This window comes from Rhinatrema bivittatum, chromosome 3 (assembly GCF_901001135.1).
Source record: "Rhinatrema bivittatum chromosome 3, aRhiBiv1.1, whole genome shotgun sequence".
Classification (NCBI taxonomy): Eukaryota; Metazoa; Chordata; class Amphibia; order Gymnophiona; family Rhinatrematidae; genus Rhinatrema; species Rhinatrema bivittatum.
Window position 1 is genome coordinate 532,826,151 of NC_042617.1, and position 16,004 is coordinate 532,842,154.

Sequence of the window (16,004 nt, forward strand, 5' to 3'; positions counted from 1 at the left end):
TGAGATGGCACTGCAGCCCTGCCCCCCTCCCCCCCGCTCCCTCTCCCATTTCCACCCACACCCACACATGCAAACACACACATAAACTCGTTCACTTCTCTCCCTCTTCCATACATCCCTGCACTCTCGTTGTCTCTTCTCACCTTTATTGCCATTAGCCACAGGAGCCTCCTCTATCCCCAGGCCCACGGGACATGCGCTCTACTTGCTCCTCCAGTAGCGTCGGCCCACTCTGCCCTTGTTTTATTTTCGGTGTGCGGTCCAATACTGTTGTTCCTCCTCCTCCTGCGTCTTCAGTTTGTTTCCCGCGGAGGAGGGTGTCTCTCCTGCTCGTCTTTCTTGCCGCACAGCACTGGGCTTCACATTTTCTTCCGGGGGTCCGGGGTGCTGATGCTCCTCCTCCTTCAAGCGCGTGCTGCTCCAGGCCCTTTCTCTTCCGCCCTTCTGCAACAGGGTACCTGGAGTTTTCGGGTATTGGCCCGGAGACCCAGCAATTCCTTCAGAATTCCGGAGTCTCTAGGCCAAAGTCGGAGAGTTCCCAGGTATGAGTGTGAAAAGGAGCAGATTGCAGGAAAATATCAGCCCAGGGGATATTTTTTAAAACCAGCCCACAGGATATCCGTGACTCACTCGTGTGCTTTCTGTGCAGCACATATTTCAGCAGCTCCATAAACCCCACCATCGACCCTTGAAAGATACATCGTGTGAGCTGGAGCCTGGCAGAACTGAGACAAAAAATCTCCATCAAATTTCATATTTTTCTAAACAACTACAGCACACCCAAGACCAGTGGTGAGCAAACTGAACTGCAATCCCCCTTCCATCCATGCAATTCGTTGTGCCCTCCACAATTTTGGTTACATCTCTCATATATATCATGGTGTGGAGTTAATTTTGCTTGCAACCTTTCAAATATTAAACCAATTGCCAATTAATGAGACAACTATACTGCCAACCAGTGGCTCATTCACACACACACACAAAGACATTTGCTGTTGTGCTGCTGCTGCTGCTCACATGCTCACTCAGCAAGTGTACCCTACAAAGGAAGTCAGTAACTAATTATGAGTCTAGAGAAGATATTTATCTTTGACAGAATATTTGAATTTAGGGGATGAAATTTTACTTAGGAATAATGTGATTGAGCCGATAAGTTTTATGTTTTATTGATGTACTGTTTTTTACTCTAGTTTTAAGTTTTAGAATATTTTATGACTGTATTGTAATTATGTTGTATTTTATCTATTGAATTTTAGTATTATATTGTTAACTGACCTGATATCTAATGAGGAAAAAATGAATAAATAAAATAAATAAATACCCTACCCCAGCACTTCCACATGATTATGTTAAAAATCCTTGCTTGTTGCCAGCCTTTCTTCAGCCTGCAGCAGCCTACTCTGTTTCCCAGTCTCACCCCTTCTCAGCAGCCCACTCTCTCCTGGAGACTCACTGATTCCATAGCCAACTGCCTCTCTCAAAGCCCAGTCACCCCTGACAGAAGCCTCACTAACACTGCACTGGCACTTCTTTCTGGCCGACTCCCCCCTTTCTATGATAGCTTGCCTCCACTTGTCAGGGAGCCACCCCAGCATATTTATATTAAGTGTGTGCTACACAGAATACTGCTTTTATGGTTCCTAGGCTCTGCTCAGCCAACCTTCTCCAGGGAAGGGGAGCCAGAAGTGATCCAGCTTCCTCCAGGGCTTAAGAAAAAGAAAAGAAAATTAAATCCTGGCCCAAAACAGCACAGTTCCAGATGGAATCCTGCATTCCTACATGGCGCCAGTGCAGTGAGAGCTAGACTTATGCAAGGGGATTAGGCAATTAAGCAAACCTTACCGCCTTGCACACACATACCTCCAGCCCCAACCTCTCCACACACAATTAAGTTATGTATTTATATTAAGGTTTTACATGAAAATGGACAAAAATGGACAAAAATATCACAACATGTATTATATTTACATGCACTGCTGTGGTACATGTATTATATTTACATGCACTGCTGTGGTACCAATCAGAAAATCCTGCAAGAAAAGTAAATGACAACTGGAACTCATTACAATAGGCCTAATATAATATGTGTTCAGTGTCGGTGTGGCCCTCAGAAAGCCACTAAATTACAAAATAGTAATCCTCCCATATGAAAACATCACTAACCACCAGTGCTCAAACAGTAACAACTCTATCTATGAAAAGGCAACACTACAAAACCAAAAATACCAATACCCCTCATATTAGGAAAATAGAACAAGCCAGGCTGCTATAGATCCCTACAAAGAAACTACACGCTAACTAGACATGGCTGTTCTGCCAAGCCTTCCCCGCCACTTGTCCAACAGCCTGACTTACAATTGTGCCAGCAATTATGTAAATAAATAAACGCTAAATCATGTTACAAGTTATCATGAGGACGGCTCCTTGCCCCTCTCATATACTCTCTTGTATATCGTACTTTATCGTACTTTATCTTCATTCCCCCTTTCTTGTTTCCTACTCCCAGTTAAGGCATCCTTGTTATAATGTAACTTTATACTCCTTCAAATTGTCTCTTGTTGATTGGTTGGTTTATAGTTACTGCCTAGTTCGATGTAAACCGAGTTGATTTGATTTGTATCAAGAAAGTCGGTATATAAAAGCCTTTAATAAATAAATAAATAGTCATACATACAGAACACAGGCTGACCCTCTTCAAATGCAGAATAAAGAGACCATAAAGAATAAAAAGAAATGTGCAGACAAAAACTAAAATGGAAAATGCAATGTGCTGGACTCTGTATGCAGTGCAACAATAGAAAAATAAACATTACTATTGCTTTGAAAACATCGAACAATAAAAACTAAGAAATATAAAACATAATAGTAAAATCAAATCAATAAATATAGTAAATGCTAATAAAAAGAACATATTTCAAAACAATTTTTTAAAATTTACCAAATACCAATAAAATATTGAAAAAAGAGTAGATACATCAACACCCAATATTTAAAACTAATAAGGAAATAAAAATACTTTGCTTTCCATACCTGGGAACATTTTGATTTACAATCATTATGAGATTGTCATGGATTAATGCGGTGCAAAAACACATACGCAAGCTGCTTCTCTCACACACACACACACACATATAAGTTGCCACTCACTCGCACACAAGCATGCTGCCTCACACACACGCAGATATACACAACCTGTCTCACACAAACTTCCTCACACACGCGCACACACACACAAAGCTGCCTCAAACTCACACACACACAAAGCTGCCTCTCTCTCACGTGAGGCCTCTTCTCTTTCTTCAACTGCCACCAGCTTGGGCTCCTATGGCGGCCTCTAGCCTCTCTACGTTCTTCAGCCGCTGCCAGCCTGCTTCAGCCAGGGTGGTTTGCAGGAAAATATTAGCCCGGGGGATTTTTTCAAAACTGGCCCATGGGGTATCTGATAGGGATGTTAATCGTTTTTGAATGATTAAAATTATCGTCAGATAATTTTAAAATCGTCCAAAATCGTTAGAGTGCATGATACAATACAAATGCCCCCGATTTATCGTCAGGGGCATTTGTATTGTATCGTTAAATAGGGCGCGGGAAAACCGGCACACCAAAAAAAAACACGACAATAAGATTTCCCTCCCCCCCCCAGCCAAAATCGATCGTTAAGACGATCGATCACACGATTCACACCCCTAGTATCTGATGCCTTCATGCACTTTCCCTGCAGCACGTGTATCAACAGCTCCCAAAAGTACACTAAGTCAACCCTGGAACCCTGCAGAATTGAGCCAAAATATCTCCAAAATAAACTTAATCTTTTTTAAATAACTAAGAAGTTGAACACATTATAGAGACCATTGGTGAGCAGAGTTATAGCCCCCATTCCTTCCATTTAAACTGGTTGGGCCCCCTACACATCTGCTTATATCTCTTATAGAGATATATTCTGGATTCCTGGTCTGGCTCTTGAATCAGTTGCAAGTAATGACACTGCCAGCCAGTGTCAGACACCACACTCAGTCACAAACATATGTTTTAGATTGCAGAAACTTTATTGGCACATACACACTAACAACCACAAAGATATATATTTTCCTTCCACGGGGCTCCAGCGGTGAACTTGGCCTGTGCGTTCGGCGCTGAAGCCCGTCGGGGTAAGGCCTCCTGTTCCGCTCACCCCGATCGGGCTCCCTCGCCGATCGCCGGCCCTTCTCTTCAGCTGCTCACCTACCTGAAAGGACGCGATCCTCCGCCTCCAGCCGGCCGCGATCGGAGCCACGAACCCCTGCCTCCAGCCGGCCTCGACCCGGACCACGAGCCCACGCCACCAGCAGACCCCGAGCCGAGCCGCGAGCCTTCGCCCCGAACCGCCCACAAAAACGTCGCGGCGGTGACGTCAGAGGTGCGACCGGCGGGGTATTTAAACTGCCGCTCTCCTCTTCTTCCTCCTTTTCCTTCCACGGGGCTCCAGCGGTGAACTTGGCCTGCGGGTTCGGCGCTGAAGCCCGTCGGGGTAAGGCCTCCTGTTCCGCTCACCCCGATCGGGCTCCCTCGCCGATCGCCGGCCCTTCTCTTCAGCTGCTCACCTACCTGAAAGGACGCGATCCTCCGCCTCCAGCCGGCCGCGATCGGAGCCGCGAACCCCTGCCTCCAGCCGGCCTCGACCCGGACCACGAGCCCACGCCACCAGCAGGCCCCGAGCCGAGCCGCGAACCCCTGCCTCCAGCCGGCCTCGACCCGGACCACGAGCCCACGCCACCAGCAGGCCCCGAGCAGAGCCGCGAGCCTTCGCCCCGAACCGCCCACAAAAACGTCGCGGCGGTGACGTCAGAGGTGCGACCGGCGGGGTATTTAAACTGCCGCTCTCCTCTTCTTCCTCCTTTTCCTTCCACGGGGCTCCAGCGGTGAACTTGGCCTGCGCGTTCGGCGCTGAAGCCCGTCGGGGTAAGGCCTCCTGTTCCACTCACCCCGATCGGGCTCCCTCGCCGATCGCCGGCCCTTCTCTTCAGCTGCTCACCTACCTGAAAGGACGCGATCCTCCGCCTCCAGCCGGCCGCGATCGGAGCCGCGAACCCCTGCCTCCAGCCGGCCTCGACCCGGACCACGAGCCCACGCCACCAGCAGGCCCCGAGCCGAGCCGCGAGCCTTCGCCCCGAACCGCCCACAAAAACGTCGCGGCGGTGACGTCAGAGGTGCGACCGGCGGGGTATTTAAACTACCACTCTCCCTGGCGTTGCGCGCCGGGCGTCGCGCGCACGAAGGAGCGCGACAAAGGGGCCTGCCCCTTTGTTTCGCCCCTTCGTTTCGCCCCTCGCTTCCCCGAGCAGTTTCACACCAATATTACACTAGAGCTCAACCAGCGTCCAACATGCTCACGTCCTTCCAGCTCTCTTCCTTCAAGCAACCACCCAGCGCCCTTACAGCGCCCTCTAAGTAATCAACCTTCCTGCGCCCTCCCATCAAGCACCCAGCAAGCAAACTCAGCAAGCATCCAGCCTGCGCCCTCTCAGCAAGCACTCAGCAAGCATCCAGCCTGCGCCCTCTCAGCAAGCACTCAGCAAGCAACCAGTCTGCGCCCTCTCAGCAAGCACTCAGCAAGCATCCAGCCTGCGCCCTCTCAGCAAGCACTCAGCAAGCAACCAGTCTGCGCCCTCTCAGCAAGCACTCAGCAAGCAACCAGTCTGTGCCCTTTCAGCAAGCAACCAGCAAGCAAACTCAGCAAGCAACCAGTCTGCGCCCTCTCAGCAAGCACTCAGCAAGCAACCAGTCTACGCCCTTTCAGCAAGCAACCAGCAAGCAAACTCAGCAAGCAACCAGTCTGCGCCCTCTCAGCAAGCACTCAGCAAGCAACCAGTCTGCGCCCTCTCAGCAAGCACTCAGCAAGCAACCAGTCTACGCCCTCACAGCAAGCACTCAGCAAGCAACCAGTCTACGCCCTCTCAGCAAGCACTCAGCAAGCAACCAGTCTGCGCCCTCTCAGCAAGCACTCAGCAAGCAACCAGTCTACGCCCTCACAGCAAGCACTCAGCAAGCAACCAGTCTACGCCCTCACAGCAAGCACTCAGCAAGCAACCAGTCTACGCCCTCTCAGCAAGCAACCAGTCTACGCCTTTTCAGCAAGCATCCTTCCAGCGTTCTTCCAGAGCACTAACCAACCAATTATTTATCTCCTAATCTCAGCCTATCCTCCCATCTGCCATCCGCCTACACTCTGCGCCAGCCAGCTAACCTCCCACAATGTCTCTTGCTCTTCCAATACCAATCTTACAACACCGCCTCCTATCTGAAAGAACATCTACCAGACGAGCCCCTCACAATAACTTAAAAACCCTCACCCCTATCTTGATCACACCAATTACCCAGCTTCTAGGCCTCTCCCTCTTTTCACTCTCTCTTTTCAATGCACAATCTCTAACGAAGAAATCCCTAATTTTCAATGATTATCTCACCGACGCCAAGCCAGATATCTGTGCAGTAACCGAAACATGGCTTAAGCCCTCAGATACAGCTTTAATAAACCAACTACCTACACAAACCTATGACTTCTTCTTACTCCCGAGACTGAAAAAAAGAGGAGGGGGCATCCTTCTGGCTACCAAAAAAAGCCTTAACTTCTCCCAACATCCTTTCAGCTCTAACTCAAAACTGGAAGTCGGCTTCTTCACCTCACAACATCTTCAAATCCTTCTTGTCTACGCCCCCCCCCGGGACTCCTAGAAGCAGAGGTCTCCCCCCCTCCTTGAAATCACCACCATGCTCATCAACCTGGATACTCCAGCAATCATTTTAGGAGATTTCAATCTGCACATAGACAATCCCTCACCATCTAACAGCTGCGTAACACTCATCACAGCCCTGTCTGCTATGGGATTCCAACAACTAGTCAACGAACCCACACACAAAGCGGGTCACACTCTGGACTTGATTTTCGTCAACAAGGGCATTACGACTACATCCAATTTGAAGAACAAAAAGGTTCCATGGTCAGACCACACGCTCATCTCTACCTCATTCACGCTGGAAAAATCCAACACTCCCTACTCCCCCTCTCCTTCATTCCACTACAAGAGGCGATGCTCACCAGAAGACCTTAACAACCAATTGGTCTCACAGCTACCCCTATTAGACCTCACTGACCCGAACACTGCCATTCGCTCCTGGAACAACATAACAGAAAACATAGCCAACAAGCTCTGTCCTTCAACTACAAAAAGATCTCACACCAATGCATCCAACAGACAACCGTGGTTCACTAATGAACTCAGAAAACTAAAACAAAGTTTAAGAAAAAAAGAAGCGACTTGGCGCAAAACCCCTTGTGACATCACCATTTTTTCATACAAATCCACACTTTACCAGTACAAATCTCTCACCTCAAAATCAAAAAAAGACTATTATGCATCTAAGATTCACAACCTGGTTTTTGACGCCAAAGCCCTCTTCGCTTATGTCTCCAGCCTCACTCAAACCATTCCGCGAGAAATCCCAGGCAACATGGCACAACCCAAAGCAGAAGAACTCGCTCAGTTTTTCCAAAATAAAATCACCAATCTCTTAACACAACTGCCTTCCAATACAGCCGACCTCCAGACATATCAACAACCTGCCCACAAAAACGTCAGCTTAAACACCTTTGAACCCGTCTCTTCCACGGAGATACAAACCATCCTGAGAAGAATGAAACCTTCGTCTCATCCTGCAGACCACATCCCCTCCAAACTTCTTCTAGCTATTCCAGACACAATAGCCACTTCATTGAAAAATATCATCAACTGCTCTCTAGCCCAAGGAACCTTCCCAGATGATCTTAAAATGGCCTCAATCTCACCGCTCCTAAAGAAACCCAACCTAGACCCGAAGGACCCTAACAACTTCCGCCCCATAGCTAACCTCCCATTCATCGCCAAGATCATGGAAAAACTAGTGAACTCTCAACTCTCAGATTTCATCTCTCTCACAGACAGTGTGTATGGGTGTGTGTGTCTCTCACTCTCTCTGACACTGACACACAAACACGCTCTGTGACATGCCACTGTTGTGCTGCTGCTTATGTGCTCACACAGTGAGTTCCTCCAGTCCAGCACTGCTGTGTCATGGTGTAAAGTTCTTGCTTCCTGCCAGCCCTTCCCCATTCTGCAGCAGCCCCCTCCCTTACCCAATCTCATTCTCTAAGAGACTCACTGGTTCTAGAGCCAGCTGCTTTTCTCAGAGCTCAGTGCCATCACCTCAGACAGAAGCCTCCCCAACACTGCATAGGCACTTCCTCCTGGCTTACCCCTTCTGACCTGTGCCTGTAGCCTGCCTCCACTTCTCCGCAACCCTCCCACCATTCTAGTGCATTCCCAATGATTGCAGGTTACACAGTCTGCTGCTTTTATGGTTCCTCAGGCTCTGCTCTGCCTCCTGACTCTAGGGGAGAGGGGACAAGAAGTGACCCCTACTGTTCCCTGGACTTATAAAAACAGAACATTAAGCCCTGGCCGAGAGTGGGGAGAGCAACTAACCCACAGTAGCACAGCTCCAGATGGAATCCTGCTTTCTTTTGTGGAGGCAGTGCAGGCAGAGCTGGTGCGAGGAACTTAGGTGTCATAGGTGAAATTTACAGCCTTGCACACTCTCCTGGTCCCACCCTTTCCACAAATAATTTAAAAAATATGCATTTATAGTTACAGATTTTACATGCAAAAGAATATTCAGTGTTCTCAGGTAAAATTATCACTTAAAACATGTATATTGTTTACATGCACTACTGGTGGTACCAACTGGAAAACTCTGTAAAATAAGCCACCTACAGTCATATGGTATTGGGACTATTGTAAAGCATGTCGGCCCTCAGAAAGCTTTAAGTAAACTTAATTACAATATAGTAAACCTCCCACATGAAAAGAGCACTAACTGCTAGCACTCAAACAGTAACAACCCTACCTATGAAAAGGCAACACTTCAAATACTACACTAGGCTCTAAAACACCAATCACATGATATTAGGAAATAGAACAAGCCAAGCTGAAACTACATGCTAGCAAAATACATGCAGAATACAGATGAACCCTCAACAAATACAGAATAAGACAAAGTACAACTAGAAACATGCAGACAAAAACTGAATTGGAAACCGTAACAAGACAGACTCCGTATGCAGTGCAACAAAGTAAAAACATTTATTCTTTTCATGATTATGGTCTTTTTAATTATAATTGACGTTTTATATATCTTGATTGTTTGATGTTTAATGAGGAATATTCAAAACAGCTGATGAAAAGAATACCCAATAATTATTTTTTAAAATTATTCCCAAATACCCTTAAATGCAGAATATAAACAAATAAATAATATATTTAAAAACAGAAGACATCAAATAACACCCAATAATTAAAACTCATAAGGATAAAAAAAATTCCCTTCTCTCCATACTTGGGAACTTTTGATTTCAAGTTATCCTGAGATTGTCATGGATTAGTTTGGGGAAGGAGTGATATAACGTTCTCCTCTCTCTCTCTCTCTCTCATACCCATATTTTCCAACACATACATATATATACACACACACACAAACACACTTGCTTACTCACACATCCTCACACACGTTCTCTCTCACATTCACATACATATGCTTTTTCATATTCCCTCTCATGCATATGCTCTCCCCAGAACATACAAATAGAGGCTTCCTTGGGCCTGCACAGCTTCTTTCTCACATACACATTCAGTCTTGCATGCTGTTTGCTCACATGCATACATGCTCCTACACATGTTCACCCACATGCTGTCTTACATGCTATTTGCTCATGCATATGCTCTCTCACCATTCATACATGCTCCATCTCACATACATAACACACAAACACACACTTTCTTGCTCTCTCTGTCTCCGGAACATACCAGCTAACAGAGACTCTTCTCTTTGGCAGTACAACCCTGCAGATCGCAGTCTTCTATTTTCCACCTTACAGCCCAGCTAACAGGGGCTTCCTCGCTTCTGCCGGGCCATGTGGCTGAAAAGAAGAGGATCCTGTCAGCTGGGCCATGAGACAAAAATGGCCTCTTCTCTTCAGCCGCGTGTCCTGGCCGATGGTGGCCTCTTCTCTTCAGCCACACAGCCTGGCTGATGGCGGCTGAAGAGAAGAGGCTGCCATCGACCGAACCGCGTGGCTGAAGAGAAGAGGCCGTTATTGCCTCTTGGCCTAGCTGACAGGATCCTCTTCTTTTTCAGCCACGTGACTCGGCCGACGGCGGCCTCTTCTCTTCAGTGTGCAGCTCAGCTGATGGTGGCCTCTTTTCTTCCTCTATGCGGTCTGGCTGATGCTGGCCTCTCTCTGTTCTTCAGCTGCCACTGGCCTGAGCTCCGGCGGCAGCCTCCAGCAGCCACACAGGGGCAGGCAGGGTGAGGTGGAGGCCACAGTGACTTTGAGAGGGGCATTTTTTGCCACCTCAAAATTCTGACACCTGAAGCGGCCTCCTTACTCTGCTTCATTATAGAACTGGCCCTATCCACAATGAATATACAGGAGAGATTTGAATGAAAAACTTCTCATGCATATTCCTTATGGAAATCCGGAAAACCTGACTGGCTGGGGGTCTCCCAGGACAATTACTGCAGTTCTGACCTTCATATCAATTTTCCTTCAGTTGCAAAATGAGAAACTTTTCTTAATGTGTTAAACTTGCCCACTACTTCTTAGGGAATAATATTTATCATTTCATCATGTGTAATGCAACATTTGTGTGAAGCTTTTCAAGTGCAGTGATGTGATAATTTATATCTATGTGTGTGGTTCTTATATTTGATCTTTTTTCTTTTTCCCCTTTGTGGTCTCTACTACCCTGCCTTCCTAGAAGGCATTCTTCTTTGTTATGGGATCTGATGGGATATATCCCAGAATACTGAAAGAGCCAATAGAGGTATTTATCATACTCCTCACTGCTCAAGCAGCTTATTTGAAACAAGAGCAATTCCAAGAGACTTTAGAAAAACAGCTATAGTATCATTCTGCAAGGGTTGAAACAAGGAGGAAGTAGTAAACCATAAAAAACTGTTAGCGTGACATCAATGACGGTCAAGATAATGGATGCACTAGTGCAACACCTTGAAGCCATTGGGTTATTAGATCAAAGGCAACATGGTTTTACCAAGAAAGTTATTTCTTTGAAATGACCAGAATAGGAAATTAGGGAGGCTACATCTACTATACCCATCTGAATTTCTGTAAAGCTTTTGACACTGTTCAGTTCAGAAGATTGGGAAGCCACCCAGTCTGATAGTTGGAAGAAAAATTATAAATTGAGTGATAAGTTGGTTGAACAATAGGACTTGGAGATTTTACAGGTCAATCCAGTAACGAGTGGTAGGAAGAGCTGCGTTAGTGCCCGGCGCACACACACGCACAGTCCAGCTCACCTACCGCTCGATCCTGTATGTAAATAGCTTGCAAATGCAAGCTGCGTCTAAGAAGCGTCCGTGAAGAGTTAGGCCCGCGCAACCCATTTTACTGTATAGAGCGCTATACAGCGCCTATACAGTAACCTGGGTGTGCGAGCCTAACGCTTCACGGACACGCTGGTATCTGTCATTTCAAATGTCATTTCAAATGACATTTGAAATGACAGGTACCAGGAAGTGGACGGTTCTCCTACGCTCACCTGCCCTGGCCGTGTCAATGGATGCTGGTCTCCGGGGCAGCCCCAGTCCTCTCCCCCCTCCTCCTGAAGCAACGAAAGCAGAAAAAATCTAAAAAGCGAAAAAAAAAAAGTAGCAACGAAGTGGACAGTCGGGATTGCCAGTCCTCTCTCCCCTCCTCTCGAAGCAAGGCTGCTTTACTTTACTTTGACTGGATGGACCTGACACGCTTTGAAGCTTTCCCGTGACATCACGGCATGTGACGTCACGTCTTGAGCGGCCCAATTGCACGCACAGGGGCTGCTTTCGCCCGTGCAGGCATCCATCTTCGCCTCTGGGAGGCAGGGGAGCCGATGTCCGTCTTCGGAGGAGGGCTGCGAAAAAGTAAGTCGTTGCTTTACACTGCCAGTCCTGTCTCCCCTCCTCCCGAAGCAAGGCTGCTTTTCGCGCCTTGCTCCGGGAGGAGGGGAGAGAGGACTGGCAATCTCGAGCGGCTGCGAAAAAAAAAGTTAGTCGTTGCTTTACACATGGGACTGTGAGGAGGGAGGAGGCCTTAGCTGCTGGGGGGAGCAGGGAATTGAAGTGGTGAAAACGAGAATCTCCCAAAAGAAAACAGGCAAAGTGCTGGAAGAAAGTGGAGGGAGGGGAAGAAAAAATACGGGAAAGCTTCAAAGCGTGTCAGGTCAATCCAGTAAAGTAAAGCAGCCTTGCTTCGGGAGGAGGGGAGAGAGGACTGGCAATCCCGACCGGCCACTTCATTGCTACTTTTTTTTTTTTCGCTTTTTAGATTTTATTTCCGCTTTCGTTGCTTCGGGAGGAGGGAGGAGAGGACTGGGGCTGCCCCGGAGACCAGCATCCATTGACACGGCCAGGGCAGGTGAGCGGGGGCTGGGGGAAAGTTTGCTGCCTACCCTTACCCCTGCCTCTAACGCAGGGATAAGGGTAGGCGGTAAGTTAGCAGGTTAAACGCGCGGCAAAATGGCAGGGTAAAAAAGCGATGGGGCGTGCGTTACTGGATGGTAGGGAATAGCTAATTCGATCATTTACATGTAATATACATGCTGCGTGCGGAAGGGGTTACCCGGGGATTTAAGGACGCGGTAAGAGTAGGTTAAAGGGGATTGTGGATCGCAGGAAGGGCTAACGTGGCCGGAAAGTGAGTAGAAAGCGGGTTAGGAGCGGGGTAAATGCGGCCGCATTTTACTGGATTGACCTGTTAGAAAGTAGCTAAAGAGTGTATTTTACATAAGCTGTTATAATTTTCTTTTTTTAGTGAGATTTTATTTGTATGTTTATTTTAAAGATTATTGAATTGTTTTTTTATGAATGTACTTACTGTCATCTATGCTGAGTTATAAACTGGAAGAAGCGGAATTTAAATAAATAATAAATGAGGTCCAATATGGTGAAGGAAGAGTGACCGGTGAGGTACCACAAAGATCAATGCTAGGCCTGGGCTTCTTCAGAGTTTTATAAATAACACTTGGGAAGGGTTAAAAGGGAGAGTGTGCTTGCTTGCAGATGATATGAAAACTTGTAAGAGAGTAGGCATTCCACAAAGCATAGATAAGATGAAAGATTACTCTAAAAAACCGGAAAAATTTGTTGCCAGAGGATGTGGTTAATGCAGTTAGTGTAGCTGGGCTCAAAAAAGGTTTAGATAAGTTCTTGGAGGAGAAGTCCATTAACTGCTATTAATCAAGTTTACTTAGGGAATAGCCACTGCTATTAATTGCATTAGTAGCATGGGGTCTTCTTGGTGTTTGGGTAATTGCCAGGCTCTTGAGGCTTGGTTTGGCCTCTGATGGAAACAGGATGCTGGGCTTGATGGACCCTTGGTCTAACCCAGCATGGCAATTTCTTATGTTCACTATGCTTTAATTCCCCCCAAAATGCAAAATCATGAATTTAGGATGCAGAAATCCAAGGATCAAATACTTGTTTGGAAGAAAAAAAATCTAATAGCTATCAAACAAGAACGAGACCCGGGGGGCCATCATCTCTGATAACCTCAAGATAGCCAGTCAGTGTGGCAAACAGTTGGGAAAGCTAGTAGCATGCTTGAGTGCATAAAGGGAGGGTTTTTCTTAATAGAAAAAGGGAAGTAATATTACCTATTTACTGGTCTCTGATGAGGCCCAATCTTAACTACTGTGTTCAGTCCTGGAGACTACATCTATAAGAGGATATTTCAAAGGAGGGCTACTAAAATGGTGCATGGCCTATACTATAAGTCCTACACAGAGAGAGTGAAGAAACTAAAGATGTTCTTTCTAGTAGATAGAAGGGAAAAGGGAGATATAATACAAATATTCAAATATCTAGCAGGCTTCAGTAAATATCAGAAGGTGGCATTTTCCATAGAAAGAAAGAAAAGGTCAAAGGACAAGGGATCATCATGTGAAGCAGAAAGAAGGGAAAGACAAGAGGAATGTGAGAAAATACCTTTTCACTGAGTGGTTGGTAGACACCAGGAGTAGGACTTCCAAAAGAAGTGATAAGATTTTAAAAGTGGCAGAATTCAAGTATGGATGTGATAGAGACAAAGGAACCTTAGGAGTGGGAGGAGAGAAGAACAAGACCATAAATCAAGTAAGGCCAGTGACAGCACAGTAGGCAAACTACAAATGGGCAGATTAGGTGGACCAAGTGGTCCTTTTCTGCCAACATTGTCTATTTCTTTGTCACTAGGCTCAAATGCATTGATTAAGGGTAGGACTGGATTTACATCCCAAGAATCTGATACCTATAAACTTTTTTCCATTTAAAGATGATACCACCATGAAGACAACAGAATATGAGCAAGTTCATGCTACTGACTCTAATGCAGTATTCACTCTTAATCTGGAATGTATTGATATGGAAGTAGCTGCTGCTGAAGGAACACACAAGAAGGAAAATTTTGGTGCTTATGTCCAAACAACAAGTCAAACACAGTATTCATCCTTGTTGGAAAGACCTCACCTTCAGGCCCAGCAACATCAGGTAGCTATAATGGACGATAGCTTCTCATTGATTAACCATAACTTAAGAGCTATACGTGGATCCCTAGCTGGTATGCATAAAGACATGAATAACATGACTAAGGCCATGTATGCGATTGTAAAGAGTATCAATAAATTAGCAAAGAGGAATGTAACATTGAATGCTGAATTAGTGTGTACAAATCAGGCACTAGGTGAGACAATGCAGAGGTTATCTGGAATACTTGAAGAACTGACTCCTCTGACAGATCTCAGAACTATGGCAAATGATGGAATTATACGGGAGTTGTCAGTTTCATCACCGCCTAGTACCCCCCAAACATCAGAAACATTGCCTGGGAGAGACGTCAACCCATCTTTTCCACAAAGGAGACAAAGAATGGCAACTCGAGGGTTAAAGCGTGTAAAAAGCAAACAAATATAGCAGAACTGATACGTATATTTACCATGTGCAGAAAATATTCTAATGGCTGGAGGTGCTACTTGAGCTGTAGAAATGTAATTTTTTTCAACTTTGAATATGTTTAAGAAAAGACATTGGTGTATGCTCAGATAAAAACCTATGTAATGTGTATTGATGATGACATAAGAATTGTTCCTGTATTATTACTAGTAAACAAGTTCAACAGTGCATTTGTTGTCCATCTTCCTTTTGTCATTTCTCCTCTTTGGCTGTAGACCTCTGTAAGATCATGCAGAAGTTAATTGGATACATCTGTGCATATTCTCTAAATGACTGTAAAGCACTCTCCATTAGAAATCTTCGCTAACCACTGGGCACCATGTCATCCCAATGGTCTTTGATCTTACATATGTGAGGGAAGATACCTTAACCACACTCTTGACCTGGAAAAGAATTATGGCTTCTTTAAGCTGGATCTGGAAACATAAGCAAAAGACAAAGCATCCATCAATTTATGCAAACATCTATTACATATATATTGGTCCACTTTAACTTGTAATGCTATATTATGACTACACTTATTCACAGATAGGACATACCAACTGGGATACATAAGGTCTGAAAAGTAATCTAGTATTATAGGAATTGGAGAAATGTGTGATGTTACCAGTGATAGATATGTGATTAATATGAGTATGTGAGTGGCAAAGTGGTTAGGAAGTAAGATCATGCTTCATACTTCCTGCCTTTCTTACGATATTATCAAATTACTGAAAACTTTTATCCAGTACATGGTATCAGCTCTATGAAACAAGCAAGACCCCTTTAAATGCTTTGCAGTACTGTCCTTATTATGCACAGAGCTGTCATGCCATGTCCATCACATGATTTTCCTTATTTACCTGACTAATCCTAGAGATAGTATTAATTGTTATAATAGTCATAGAGATCAAAAGGAAGTGGGGAAAAAAGCACCTATGGGATTACACAAAATACAATGTGGTCAT

General features: G+C 45.6%; 1 protein-coding gene across 5 annotated transcripts in view; it reads left to right on the forward strand.

Moving 5' to 3' along the window:
• The window catches only part of LOC115088241 (sterile alpha motif domain-containing protein 12-like), a 98,527-nt gene extending 83,302 nt beyond the window's left edge, over positions 1–15,225 (forward strand). For 3 of the 5 annotated variants that reach the window (XM_029596320.1, XM_029596321.1, XM_029596322.1), the window contains one exon: positions 14,381–15,225. In XM_029596320.1, the coding sequence (XP_029452180.1) occupies positions 14,381–15,018 (638 nt within the window). In that variant the 3' untranslated portion in view covers positions 15,019–15,225. Of the gene's footprint in view, positions 1–10,829; positions 10,896–14,380 lie in introns of all 5 variants that reach the window. The other 2 variants (XM_029596323.1, XM_029596324.1) reach the window with 2 other exon arrangements.
• Positions 15,226–16,004: the final 779 nt, after the last annotated feature.